Here is a 13,359-nt window from a genome sequence, read left to right on the forward strand (position 1 = left end):
GACAGAGAGAGAGAGAGACAGAGAGAGAGAGAGAGAGAGAGAGAGAGAGAGAGAGAGAGAGAGAGAGAGACAGAGAGAGAGAGAGAGAGATGTTAGTTCAGTGAGAGCGTCCATCAATGGGAGAACAGAGCATGTTTCTCAATAACTACAGTAAAGGTGAAATAAAATCCACCGATGGATGTGCAGCTTACCTTGTAGCCTTTATGGCCTCTCTCGCCCTTGTTGCCTATTCCACCTCGGTCGCCCTGGAAACGAGACAACGGTTATCGTCATGATCATCATGTAGAGACTTTCATGGTCGTATCCTGTGTCTGAGATACAGTACCTTCATTCCACGGTATCCTACGGGCCCGGGGTCTCCCAAGTTTCCCTGAAATAGAAGACTGGATCATCAGAAGAATAAAGAGCCGGGATTCTATAGGTTAATACCAGACCTGATTCTATAGGTTAATACCAGACCTGATTCTATAGGTTAATACCACCTGATTCTATAGGTTAATACCAGACCTGATTCTATAGGTTAATACCAGACCTGATTCTATAGGTTAATACCACCTGATTCTATAGGTTAATACCAGACCTGATTCTATAGGTTAATACCAGACCTGATTCTATAGGTTAACACCAGACCTGATTCTATAGGTTAATACCAGACCTGATTCTATAGGTTAATACCAGACCTGATTCTATAGGTTAATACCAGACCTGATTCTATAGGTTAATACCAGACCTGATTCTATAGGTTAATACCAGACCTGATTCTATAGGTTAATACCAGACCTGATTCTATAGGTTAATACCAGACCAGATTCTATAGGTTAATAACACCTGATTCTATAGGTTAATACCAGACCTGATTCTATAGGTTAATACCAGACCTGATTCTATAGGTTAATACCAGACCTGATTCTATAGGTTAATACCAGACCTGATTCTATAGGTTAATACCAGACCTGATTCTATAGGTTAATACCAGACCTGATTCTATAGGTTAATAACACCTGATTCTATAGGTTAATACCAGACCTGATTCTATCGGTTAATACCAGACCTGATTCTATAGGTTAATAACACCTGATTCTATAGGTTAATACCAGACCTGATTCTATAGGTTAATACCAGACCTGATTCTATAGGTTAATACCAGACCTGATTCTATAGGTTAATACCAGACCTGATTCTATAGGTTAATACCAGACCTGATTCTATAGGTTAATAACACCTGATTCTATAGGTTAATACCAGACCTGATTCTATAGGTTAATACCAGACCTGATTCTATAGGTTAATACCAGACCTGATTCTATAGGTTAATACCAGACCTGATTCTATAGGTTAATACCAGACCAGATTCTATAGGTTAATACCAGACCAGATTCTATAGGTTAATACCAGACCAGATTCTATAGGTTAATACCAGACCTGATTCTATAGGTTAATACCAGACCTGATTCTATAGGTTAATAACACCTGATTCTATAGGTTAATACCAGACCTGATTCTATAGGTTAATACCAGACCTGATTCTATAGGTTAATAACACCTGATTCTATAGGTTAATACCAGACCTGATTCTATAGGTTAATACCAGACCTGATTCTATAGGTTAATACCAGACCAGATTCTATAGGTTAATACCAGACCTGATTCTATAGGTTAATACCAGACCTGATTCTATAGGTTAATATCAGACCTGATTCTATAGGTTAATAACAGAGCAGGTTTTTTGGGTTAATAATAGACCCGTGTGTGTTCACAGATACTCACCACTACCCCGATGTCTCCCTTCTCGCCTGGCAACCCCTGTCTACCTGTTTCACCCTGCAGGAAGAGAGGAGGGGAAGAGGGAAGAGAGAGGAAGAGACAGGACAGAGGAAGAGAGGTGGAGAGAGGAGGAGAGGGAGGAGAGAGAAATGGAGCATTAGAATTCAAGATCAATAATACATAATGACAACAATCAGAAACTAGCTATGATAACCAGGTTAGCACACTGAGCTAAATCCTAGGCATTAACCTGGGGAGCTAATCACAAGTCTTCCGGTTTTCGTGTGTGTGTGTGTGTGTGTGTGTGTGTGTGTGTGTGTGTGTGTGTCCCACCTTGGAGCCGATGTCTCCTCCTGGTCCTTTGGGACCTCCTTTAGCCTGCAGACAAAACACATCATCATACCGCTGTATCACTCAGAGAGACTTCATAGAACACTACAACCTGTTATAAAGGTGTCATAAGGGGGTCATAGGATTTAGGTGTTACTTACATTGCAGTCAAAAGAACAGCACTGAAAAAAAATAGAAAAAAGCAGTTATAAATGGCAACAAATAGACAGATGGAAGTAATGATTACTGTAGAAATAACATATGTCACGTAGGTAAACAAGACATACCACATCCTTGGTCTCATTGGTCTGTAAGAGAAAATAAATCAGAGGTTAGAGAGACTCATTTACACTTTAGAATGATAGGAGAGGGAGGGGAGTAGAGAGGGAGAGAGGAGAGGAGAGGAGAGGAGAGGAGAGGAGAGGAGAGGAGAGGAGAGGAGAGGAGAGGAGGGGAGTAGAGAGGGAGAGAGGAGAGGAGAGGAAAGGAGGGGAGGGGAGTAGAGGGGGAGAGAGGAGAGGAGAGGAAAGGAGGGGAGTAGAGAGGGAGAGAGGAGGAGGGTATAGATGAATGGTGGAAAGACAAGCGAAGCATTGGAATAAAGGAAAGGAGGGGAGATATGGAGAGGAGAGGAAAGGAAAGGAGATATAGAGAAGAGAGGAAAGGAGGGGAGATATGGAGAGGAGAGGAAAGGAGGGGAGATATGGAGAGGAGAGGAGAGGAAAGGAGGGGAGATATGGAGAGGAGAGGAAAGGAAAGGAGGGGAGATATGGAGAGGAGAGGAAAGGAGGGGAGATATGGAGAGGAGAGGAAAGGAGGAGAGATAAGGAGAGGAGAGGAAAGGAGGGGAGATATGGAGAGGAGAGGAAAGGAGGGGAGATATGGAGAGGAGAGGAAAGGAAAGGAGGGGAGATATGGAGAGGAGAGGAAAGGAGGGGAGATATGGAGAGGAGAGGAGAGGAAAGGAGGGGAGATATGGAGAGGAAAGGAAAGGAGGGGAGATATGGAGAGGAGAGGAAAGGAGGAGAGATAAACAGAGGAGAGGAAAGGAGGAGAGATATGGAAAGGAGATGAAAGGTGAAGAGATATGGAGAGGAGAGGAAAGGAGGAGAGATAAACAGAGGAGAGGAAAGGAGGAGAGATATGGAGAGGAGAGGAAAGGTTTGGGGAGAGGAGGGGAGGAGAGGAAAGGAGGAGAGAGGAGGGGAGGGGTGTAATACGTACGATCATATCTATGATACTGCGTATGGTCTGTAGCTGGGTGGATCTGCTGTTGTCAGCTGCTGTGAAGTTCTGTCTGTAGTTCTGGTCTGTAGCGATCACTGACAGTCTGGTATCCTATAGAGATCAATACAGAGAAACAGAAATCAATACAGAGATCAATACAGAGATACAGAAATCAATACAGAGATCAACACAGAGATACAGAAATCAGTACAGAGATCAATACAGAGATACAGAGATCAATACAGAGATCAATACAGGGATCCAGAAATCAATAGAGATCAATACAGATATCCAGAAATCAATACAGACATTGATCAATTATCACTACATAAAGTTCAATTATTATTTTTGACGTCTCACTGTGGGGATTCACCAGAATCTCCTAAGTAGCTCAATGGACCAATCATACACGTCTGCCGGAGACAGACAGGTTGAGTGGCGAATAAGGGAGCCCCTCCCCTCATACTAAAGAGCCAGTCACCTGCCCTCTCTGATTCTCACCTCTCTTCCTCACAGAAGAATTCTACTTAGCTCTCATTTACATCTTACATTATAGTCATTTAGCAGACGCTCTTATCCAGAGCTTACAGTAGTGAGTGCATATATTTCAAACATTTTTTTCTTCGTACTGGTCCCCCGTGGGAATCAAACCCACAACCCTGGCGTTGCAAACACCATGCTCTACCAACTGAGCCACAGAGGACTCTCCTCAGCACCACCTGGCTAGCTGAGGAGATTTGGCTCCCTTAGCTACAAGGCTAGCTGTAATACTGACTAGCTTTTCTACCTGGAAGGGTGGAATTACTATACTGAACAAAAAATATAAACACAACATGTAAAGCGTTGGTCCCATGATTTCATGGGCTGAAATAAAAGATCCTAGAAATGTTCCTAATACACAAAAAGCTTATTTCTCTCAAATGATGGGTACACATTTGTTTACATCCCTGTTAGTGAGCATTTCTCCTTTGCCAAGATAATCCATCCGCCTGACAGGGCTGGCATATCAAGAAGCTGATTAAACAGCATGATCATTACACAGGTGCACCTTGTGCTGCGGACAATAAAAGGCCACTTTATAATGTGCAGTTTTGTCACAAGATAATGCCAGATGTCTCAAGTTGAGGGAGCGTGCAATTGTCATGCTGACTGCAGGAATGACCACCAGAGCTGTTGCCAGAGAATTGAATGTCCATGTCTCTACCATAAGCCGCCTCCAACGTCGTTTTACAGAATATGGCAGTACGCCCAACCGGCCTCAAAACCGCAGACCACGTGTAAACATGCCAGCCCAGGACCTCCACATCTGGCTTCTTCACCTGCAGGATCGTCTGAGACCAGCCACCTGGACAGCTGATAAAACATGTGGGTGGGCACAAACTCAGCAACCGTCTCAGGGAAGCTCACCAACCTACTTGTCGTCCACACCAGGGTCTTGACCTGACTGCAGTTTGGCGTCGTAACGAACTTCAGTGGACAAACGCTCACCTTCGATGGACACAGGCCTTTATGGTAGACTGGCCAGACGGAAACCACTCCTCAGTAAAACAAACAAGACAGCCTGCTTGTGTTTGCTGACAGGCACCTAAACACTCTCAGACCATGAGGAACTAGATTCTCTGGTCTGGTGAGACCAAGATTGAACTCTTTGGCCTGAATGCCAAGCGTCACATCTGGAGGAAACCAGGCACCGCTCATCACCTGGCCAATACCATCCCTACGGTGAAGCATGGTGGTGGCAGCATCAGGCTGTGGAGATGTTTTTTAGAGGCAGGGACTGGGAGACTAGTCAGGATCGAGGGAAAGATGAATGGAGCAAAGTACACAGAGATCCTTGATGAAAACTTGCTCCAGAGTGCTCATGACCTCAGACTGGGGCAAAGGTTCACAGGTGTGTCAAGCTTGTAGCGTCATACCCAAGAAGACTCGAGGCTGTAATCGCTGTCAAAGATGCTTCAACAAACTACTGAGTAAAGGGTCTGAATACATATGTAAATTTATACTCCCTGTATATAGCTATGATATTTTCTACTTCCTGTATATAGCCATGTTATTTTCTACTTCCTGTATATAGCCATGTTATTTTCTACTCCCTGTATATAGTCATGTTATTTTTAATCCTTGTATATAGCCATGTTATTTTCTACTTCCTGTATATAGCCATGTTATTTTTAATCCTTGTATATAGGCATGTTATTTTCTACTTCCTGTATATAGCCATGTTATTTTCTACTTCCTGTATATAGCCATGTTATTTTCTACTTCCTGTATAAAGCCATGTTATTTTCTACTTCCTGTATATAGCCATGTTATGTTCTACTTCCTCTATATAGCCATGTTATTGTCTACTCCCTGTCTTTGACCACCCGCCGGAGGGTAGAGCGGCGGGTGAACGTCTCTTCCATCTGAGGCAGGGGACGAGGAGCGCCCAGGAGTTTGCGGTGGACTTTTGGACCCTGGCCGCCGGCGCAGGATGGAGCGACAGGACCCTGATCAACCACTATCGCTGCAGTTTGCGCGAGGACGTCCGTCGGGAGTTGGCCTGCAGGGACACCACCCTCACCTTCGACCAGCTGGTGGATCTGTCCATCCGGCTGGACAACCTGCTGGCTGCTCGCGGACGTCCAGATCGGGGTCTGGTGGTTCCATCCCCTCGTACCCCCCTCTCCAATACCCATGGAGCTGGGAGGGGCGGTGCGCAGGGAGACCGGAGGGGGTTCCGTCACGTGCACCATCTGTGGCCGTAGAGGTCACACTGCTGGTCGGTGCCAGGTTGGTTCCTCTGGGGATCGAGGCAGCAGGCAGGGCACTCTGGCGTCACCCCAGGTGAGCCTGCACCATTCTCACCCAGAGCCCTCTGTTGTACACCTGTTTTTGCATGTTACTTTTCCTGAGTTTTCCCCGCATTCCCAGCATAAGGCGCTCGTCGATTCAGGCGCGACAGATCGTTCGCCCATAGTTTAGGGATCCCCATCGTTCCAGTGGCTATGCCCTTCCCCGTTCACGCCTTAGATAGTCGACCATTAGGGTCAGGATTGATTAGGGAGGCCACCGCTCCTCTGGGCATGGTGACGCAGGGGGTCACAAGGAGAAAATCAGTCTCTTTCTTGTTGACTCTCCTGCGTTTCCCGTGGTGCTAGGCCTTCCCTGGTTAGCTTGTCATGACCCCATTGTTTCTTGGCAACGGAGGGCTCTCACGGGCTAGTCGCGAGAGTGCTCGGCGTGGTGTTTAGGGGTTTCCGTTGGTGCTACTACGGTGGAAAGTCCAGACCAGGTCTCCACCGTGCGCATCCCCCCTCCAGAAAGAAGGCGACTCAATTACCACCCCATCGACGGGGGGATTGTGCGATAAATCTCCTGGTAGACGCAGCACTTCCCAGGAGTCACGTTTATCCCCTGTCACAGGCGGAGACGGCGGCTATGGAAACATATGTCTCTGAATCCCTGCGTCAGGGGTACATTCGGTCCTCTACATCACCCGCTTCCTCGAGTTTCTTTTTTGTGAAGAAGATCTCCTACCATGTCACTGATGCGTCGTGAAACAGTGTTGTTTGAAGAAGGCATTGTCTGTATAGTTTTTTAGGCCTTTTCCCCCAGCATTGTCCCAGCCATATCCACGGCAGCAGGAAGAATGAAGTCCTCCACAATAGTATGGGGCTTGCCTGTTCTGGTGAATCCCTCACAGTGAGTCGTCTCACTCATAATATCAGAGAACCGGGGTTACGCAAGTAACCTTAAGTTATCGATACATATTATAAATACATCCACACAGTGATCAATATCAACATAACTAAACCAACATCAAGTCAAAACCATATTAGTGACCAGTAAATAACCTTTCTGGAACAATGTAGTACAGGGCCATTGCCTCTATTGGTCCCTGATATGGTCTCTAGGGCTGGGTGATATGGTCTCTAGGGCTGGGTGATATGGTCTCTAGGGCTGGGTGATATGGTCTCTAGGGCTGGGTGATATGGTCCCTAGGGCTGGGTGATATGGTCCCTAGGGCTGGGTGATATGGTCTCTAGGGCTGGGTGATATGGTCCCTAGGGCTGGGTGATATGGTCTCTAGGGCTGGGTGATATGGTCTCTAGGGCTGGGTGATATGGTCTCTAGGGCTGGGTGATATGGTCTCTAGGGCTGGGTGATATGGTCCCTAGGGCTGGGTGATATGGTCCCTAGGGCTGGGTGATATGGTCTCTAGGGCTGGGTGATATGGTCTCTAGGGCTGGGTGATATGGTCCCTAGGGCTGGGTGATATGGTCCCTAGGGCTGGGTGATATGGTCTCTAGGGCTGGGTTATATGGTCTCTAGGGCTGGGTTATATGGTCTCTAGGGCTGGGTGATATGGTCTCTAGGGCTGGGTGATATGGTCTCTAGGGCTGGGGGATATGGTCCCTAGGGCTGGGTGATATGGTCTCTAGGGCTGGGTGATATGGTCCCTAGGGCTGGGTGATATGGTCTCTAGTGCTGGGTGATATGGTCCCTAGGGCTGGGTGATATGGTCTCTAGTGCTGGGTGATATGGTCCCTAGGGCTGGGTTATATGGTCTCTAGGGCTGGGTGATATGGTCTCTAGGGCTGGGTGATATGGTCTCTAGGGCTGGGTGATATGGTCTCTAGGGCTGGGTGATATGAACAAAATATCATATCACAATATTTTTCATAGATTTGATAGTATTTTATGTTGTTGAATAATAAAAGTTGTAAATGTGCTTTATGGGTAGTGAGTGGCCTCAGGGTGCTTTATGGGTAGTGAGTGGCCTCAGGGTGCTTTATGGGTAGTGAGTGACCTCAGGGTGCTTTATGGGTAGTGAGTGGCCTCAGGGTGCTTTATGAGTAGTGAGTGACCTCAGGGTGCTTTATGGGTAGTGAGTGACCTCAGGGTGCTTTATGGGTAGTGAGTGACCTCAGGGTGCTTTATGGGTAGTGAGTGACCTCAGGCTGCTTTATGGGTAGTGAGTGACCTCAGGGTGCTTCATGAGTAGTGAGTGATCCCAGGGTGCTTTATGGGTAGTGAGTGACCTCAGGCTGCTTTATGAGTAGTGAGTGACCTCAGAGTGCTTTATGAGTAGTGAGTGATCCCAGGGTGCTTTATGAGTAGTGAGTGACCTCAGGGTGCTTTATGGGTAGTGAGTGACCTCAGAGTGCTTTATGAGTAGTGAGTGATCCCAGGCTGCTTTATGAGTAGTGAGTGATCCCAGGGGGCTTTATGAGTAGTGAGTGATCTCAGGGTGCTTTATGAGTAGGGAGTGATCCCAGGGGGCTTTATGAGTAGCGAGTGACCTCAGGCTGCTTTATGGGTAGTGAGTGACCTCAGGCTGCTTTATGGGTAGTGAGTGATCCCAGGGTGCTTTATGAATAGTGAGTGACCTCAGGGTGCTTTATGGGTAGTGAGTGACCTCAGGCTGCTTTATGGGTAGTGAGTGACATCAGGGTCCTTTATGAGTAGTGAGTGACCTCAGGATGGCAACACGTACATTCTACGTGATTTCAATGGGTCTTACTCCATTCTGATTGGTTTATACTGTTTAATTCAACATCAACCAAAAGTTCCAGAAGTTTCCATACTGCCACGTAGGGCTGCACGATATGGGCAATACTTCTAGGTTTTTATTTTTAACCAATTATTGCAATTGTGATTAGACTTGCAATTTAGATCAAAACACTTGGGTGAACTGTTGTAATCATGGAAATAGAATGATTATTATAATTATGTAGTAAAAATATAATTATAATAACAGTGGGCACTTTGAACACAGTGTTGTTTGACATGACAACCAATGAAAAAGCCAGGGAGACGTTCATAGAATTAGGAATTAGATTACTAATATAATCTCTATGGAGTTGTTATTGTGACAGGGTAGGTACCAAAGTGTTGGTCAGAGTTTCCCAGGGGAGTGCTAATACTAATAAGATCTCTATGGATGTGTTATTGTGACAGGGTAGGAACCAAAGTGTTGATCAGTGTTTCCCAGGGGAGTGCTAATACTAATACGATCTCTATGGAGGTGTTATTGTGACAGTGTAGGAACCAAAGTGTTGGTCAGTGTTTCCCAGGGGACCCTATAATCTTTGGCTCCACTAAATGTTGTATATCTTACTTCATGTAGCTAAACTATTCCTCTCTGATTTAGAAGATACTGCTGCACAACCAACATGCTGATTTAGGCCTACACCAGCACTGGTATCAGACTGTATTAGATAGCTATGTTTGCTCTGACGCAGTACATTTATTAGCTTGCCAGCTAACGGGCGATTAGCATTAGCGGCTATTTATTTTAGCAATTTTCTAAGAATAAGACGAACTTAGATGTTTGCAGACAGTAACATCCACAAACTAATAGTGGTGATTATAGAACTCTTGTGGATTTATATCAAGAAGCAAAGTGAAAAGCAGCGTAGTTGTCATCATCATATTATTGTATTTGCTGCATTGACGGTGCAGACTGAAGACATCGACCGTCCAAACGGATCGGCAAATGATCTCGTGGTCAAGCAACAACAACTGCTCTCCTTGTGTTACAGGGGGGCGGGGCTTGGTGAGAGAGGAAGAGAAATGACTCGAGTAGCGGAGTAAACTCTACCAACAGAGTGAAATACTGTTACTGTGTGTGTGTGTGTGTGTGTGTGTGTGTACTGTGTGTGTGTGTGTGTGTGTGTACTGTGTGTGTGTACTGTGTGTGTGGTGTGTGTGTGTGTGTGGTGTGTGTGTGTGTGTGTGTGTGTGTGTGTGTGTGTGTGTGTGTGTGTCGTACCTCCTGGTCAGGTGATATGGCAACAGAGAAGACTTTAACCCCGTGTTGTCTGGCCTCATTGGCAGCTTCCTGTAACCCACCACAGGGCTCCTTGTAACCTGTTAGAGGATGACCATCCGTCACCACGACGATGTACTTATTCTCCTGGTAGTGGGAGCCCCTGAACACACACACACACACACACACACACACACAGACACACGCACACACCGGATAGAAAGGGACGTGATGAGACACACTGCAACAAAATAACACTAGACAGGTACTATAGAGAAACCATTAGACAGGTACTATAGAGAAACCATTAGACAGGTACTATAGAGAAACCATTAGACAGGTACTATAGAGAAACCATTAGACAGGTACTATAGAGAAACCATTAGACAGGTACTATAGAGAAACCATTAGACAGGTACTATAGAGAAACCACTAGACAGGTACTATAGAGAAACCATTAGACAGGTACTATAGAGAAACCATTAGACAGGTACTATAGAGAAACCATTAGACAGGAGAAACCACTAGACAGGTACTATAGAGAAACCATTAGACAGGAGAAACCATTAGACAGGTACTATAGAGAAACCATTAGACAGGAGAAACCATTAGACAGGTACTATAGAGAAACCATTAGACAGGTACTATAGAGAAACCATTAGACAGGTACTATAGAGAAACCATTAGACAGGTACTATAGAGAAACCACTAGACAGGTACTATAGAGAAACCATTAGACAGGTACTATAGAGAAACCATTAGACAGGTACTATAGAGAAACCATTAGACAGGTACTATAGAGAAACCATTAGACAGGTACTATAGAGAAACCACTAGACAGGTACTATAGAGAAACCATTAGACAGGTACTATAGAGAAACCATTAGACAGGTACTATAGAGAAACCATTAGACAGGTACTATAGAGAAACCATTAGACAGGTACTATAGAGAAACCATTAGGGTACGGTACTATAGAGAAACCATTAGACAGGTACTATAGAGAAACCATTAGACAGGAGAAACCATTAGACAGGTACTATAGAGAAACCACTAGACAGGTACTATAGAGAAACCATTAGACAGGTACTATAGAGAAACCATTAGACAGGAGAAACCACTAGACAGGTACTATAGAGAAACCACTAGACAGGTACTATAGAGAGACCATTAGACAGGTACTATAGTGAAACCACTAGACAGGTACTATAGAGAAACCATTAGACAGGTACTATAGAGAAACCATTAGACAGGTACTATAGAGAAACCATTAGACAGGTACTATAGAGAAACCATTAGACAGGTACTATAGAGAAACCATTAGACAGGTACTATAGAGAAACCATTAGACAGGTACTATAGAGAAACCATTAGACAGGTACTATAGAGAAACCACTAGACAGGTACTATAGAGAAACCATTAGACAGGTACTATAGAGAAACCATTAGACAGGTACTATAGAGAAACTATTAGACAGGTACTATAGAGAAACCATTAGACAGGTACTATAGAGAAACCACTAGACAGGTACTATAGAGAAACCATTAGACAGGTACTATAGAGAAACCATTAGACAGGTACTATAGAGAAACCATTAGACAGGTACTATAGAGAAACCATTAGACAGGTACTATAGAGAAACCATTAGACAGGTACTATAGAGAAACCACTAGACAGGTACTATAGAGAAACCATTAGACAGGAGAAACCATTAGACAGGTACTATAGAGAAACCACTAGACAGGTACTATAGAGAAACCATTAGACAGGTACTATAGAGAAACCATTAGACAGGAGAAACCATTAGACAGGTACTATAGAGAAACCACTAGACAGGTACTATAGAGAGACCATTAGACAGGTACTATAGAGAAACCACTAGACAGGTACTATAGAGAAACCATTAGACAGGTACTATAGAGAAACCATTAGACAGGTACTATAGAGAAACCATTAGACAGGTACTATAGAGAAACCATTAGACAGGTACTATAGAGAAACCATTAGACAGGTACTATAGAGAAACCATTAGACAGGTACTATAGAGAAACCACTAGACAGGTACTATAGAGAAACCACTAGACAGGTACTATAGAGAAACCACTAGACAGGTACTATAGAGAAACCATTAGACAGGTACTATAGAGAAACCATTAGACAGGTACTATAGAGAAACCACTAGACAGGTACTATAGAGAAACCACTAGACAGGTACTATAGAGAAACCACTAGACAGGTACTATAGAGAAACCATTAGACAGGTACTATAGAGAAACCATTAGACAGGAGAAACCACTAGACAGGTACTATAGAGAAACCACTAGACAGGTACTATAGAGAAACCATTAGACAGGTACTATAGAGAAACCACTAGACAGGTACTATAGAGAAACCATTAGACAGGTACTATAGAGAAACCATTAGACAGGAGAAACCATTAGACAGGTACTATAGAGAAACCATTAGACAGGTACTATAGAGAAACCATTAGACAGGTACTATAGAGAAACCATTAGACAGGTACTATAGAGAAACCATTAGACAGGTACTATAGAGAAACCATTAGACAGGAGAAACCATGAGACAGGTACTATAGAGAAACCACTAGACAGGTACTATAGAGAAACCACTAGACAGGTACTATAGAGAAACCATTAGACAGGTACTATAGAGAAACCACTAGACAGGTACTATAGAGAAACCATTAGACAGGTACTATAGAGAAACCATTAGACAGGTACTATAGAGAAACCATTAGACAGGTACTATAGAGAAACCATTAGACAGGTACTATAGAGAAACCATTAGACAGGAGAAACCATTAGACAGGTACTATAGAGAAACCATTAGACAGGTACTATAGAGAAACCATTAGACAGGAGAAACCATTAGACAGGTACTATAGAGAAACCATTAGACAGGTACTATAGAGAAACCATTAGACAGGTACTATAGAGAAACCACTAGACAGGTACTATAGAGAAACCATTAGACAGGTACTATAGAGAAACCATTAGACAGGTACTATAGAGAAACCATTAGACAGGTACTATAGAGAAACCATTAGACAGGTACTATAGAGAAACCATTAGACAGGTACTATAGAGAAACCACTAGACAGGTACTATAGAGAAACCATTAGACAGGTACTATAGAGAAACCATTAGACAGGTACTATAGAGAAACCATTAGACAGGTACTATAGAGAAACCATTAGACAGGTACTATAGAGAAACCACTAGACAGGTACTATAGAGAAACCATTAGACAGGAGAAACCATTAG

General features: G+C 44.1%; 1 protein-coding gene across 1 annotated transcript in view; it reads right to left on the bottom strand.

The window, feature by feature from the left end:
- Positions 1-172: 172 nt before the first annotated feature.
- Positions 173-13,359, bottom strand: part of LOC115191084 (collagen alpha-1(VI) chain) — a gene marked incomplete at its 3' end in the record, with an annotated part of 34,462 nt that continues 21,275 nt past the window's right edge. The window contains exons 4-11 of the mRNA XM_029749083.1: positions 10,079-10,238; positions 3,319-3,432; positions 2,382-2,402; positions 2,256-2,276; positions 2,098-2,142; positions 1,768-1,821; positions 326-370; positions 173-245 (exon numbers count right to left, since the gene is read on the bottom strand). Coding sequence (XP_029604943.1) covers positions 173-245; positions 326-370; positions 1,768-1,821; positions 2,098-2,142; positions 2,256-2,276; positions 2,382-2,402; positions 3,319-3,432; positions 10,079-10,238 — 533 coding nt within the window. The remainder of the gene's footprint in view (positions 246-325; positions 371-1,767; positions 1,822-2,097; positions 2,143-2,255; positions 2,277-2,381; positions 2,403-3,318; positions 3,433-10,078; positions 10,239-13,359) is intronic.

This window comes from Salmo trutta, unplaced genomic scaffold (genome assembly GCF_901001165.1).
Source record: "Salmo trutta unplaced genomic scaffold, fSalTru1.1, whole genome shotgun sequence".
In the NCBI taxonomy this organism is placed as follows: domain Eukaryota; kingdom Metazoa; phylum Chordata; class Actinopteri; order Salmoniformes; family Salmonidae; genus Salmo; species Salmo trutta.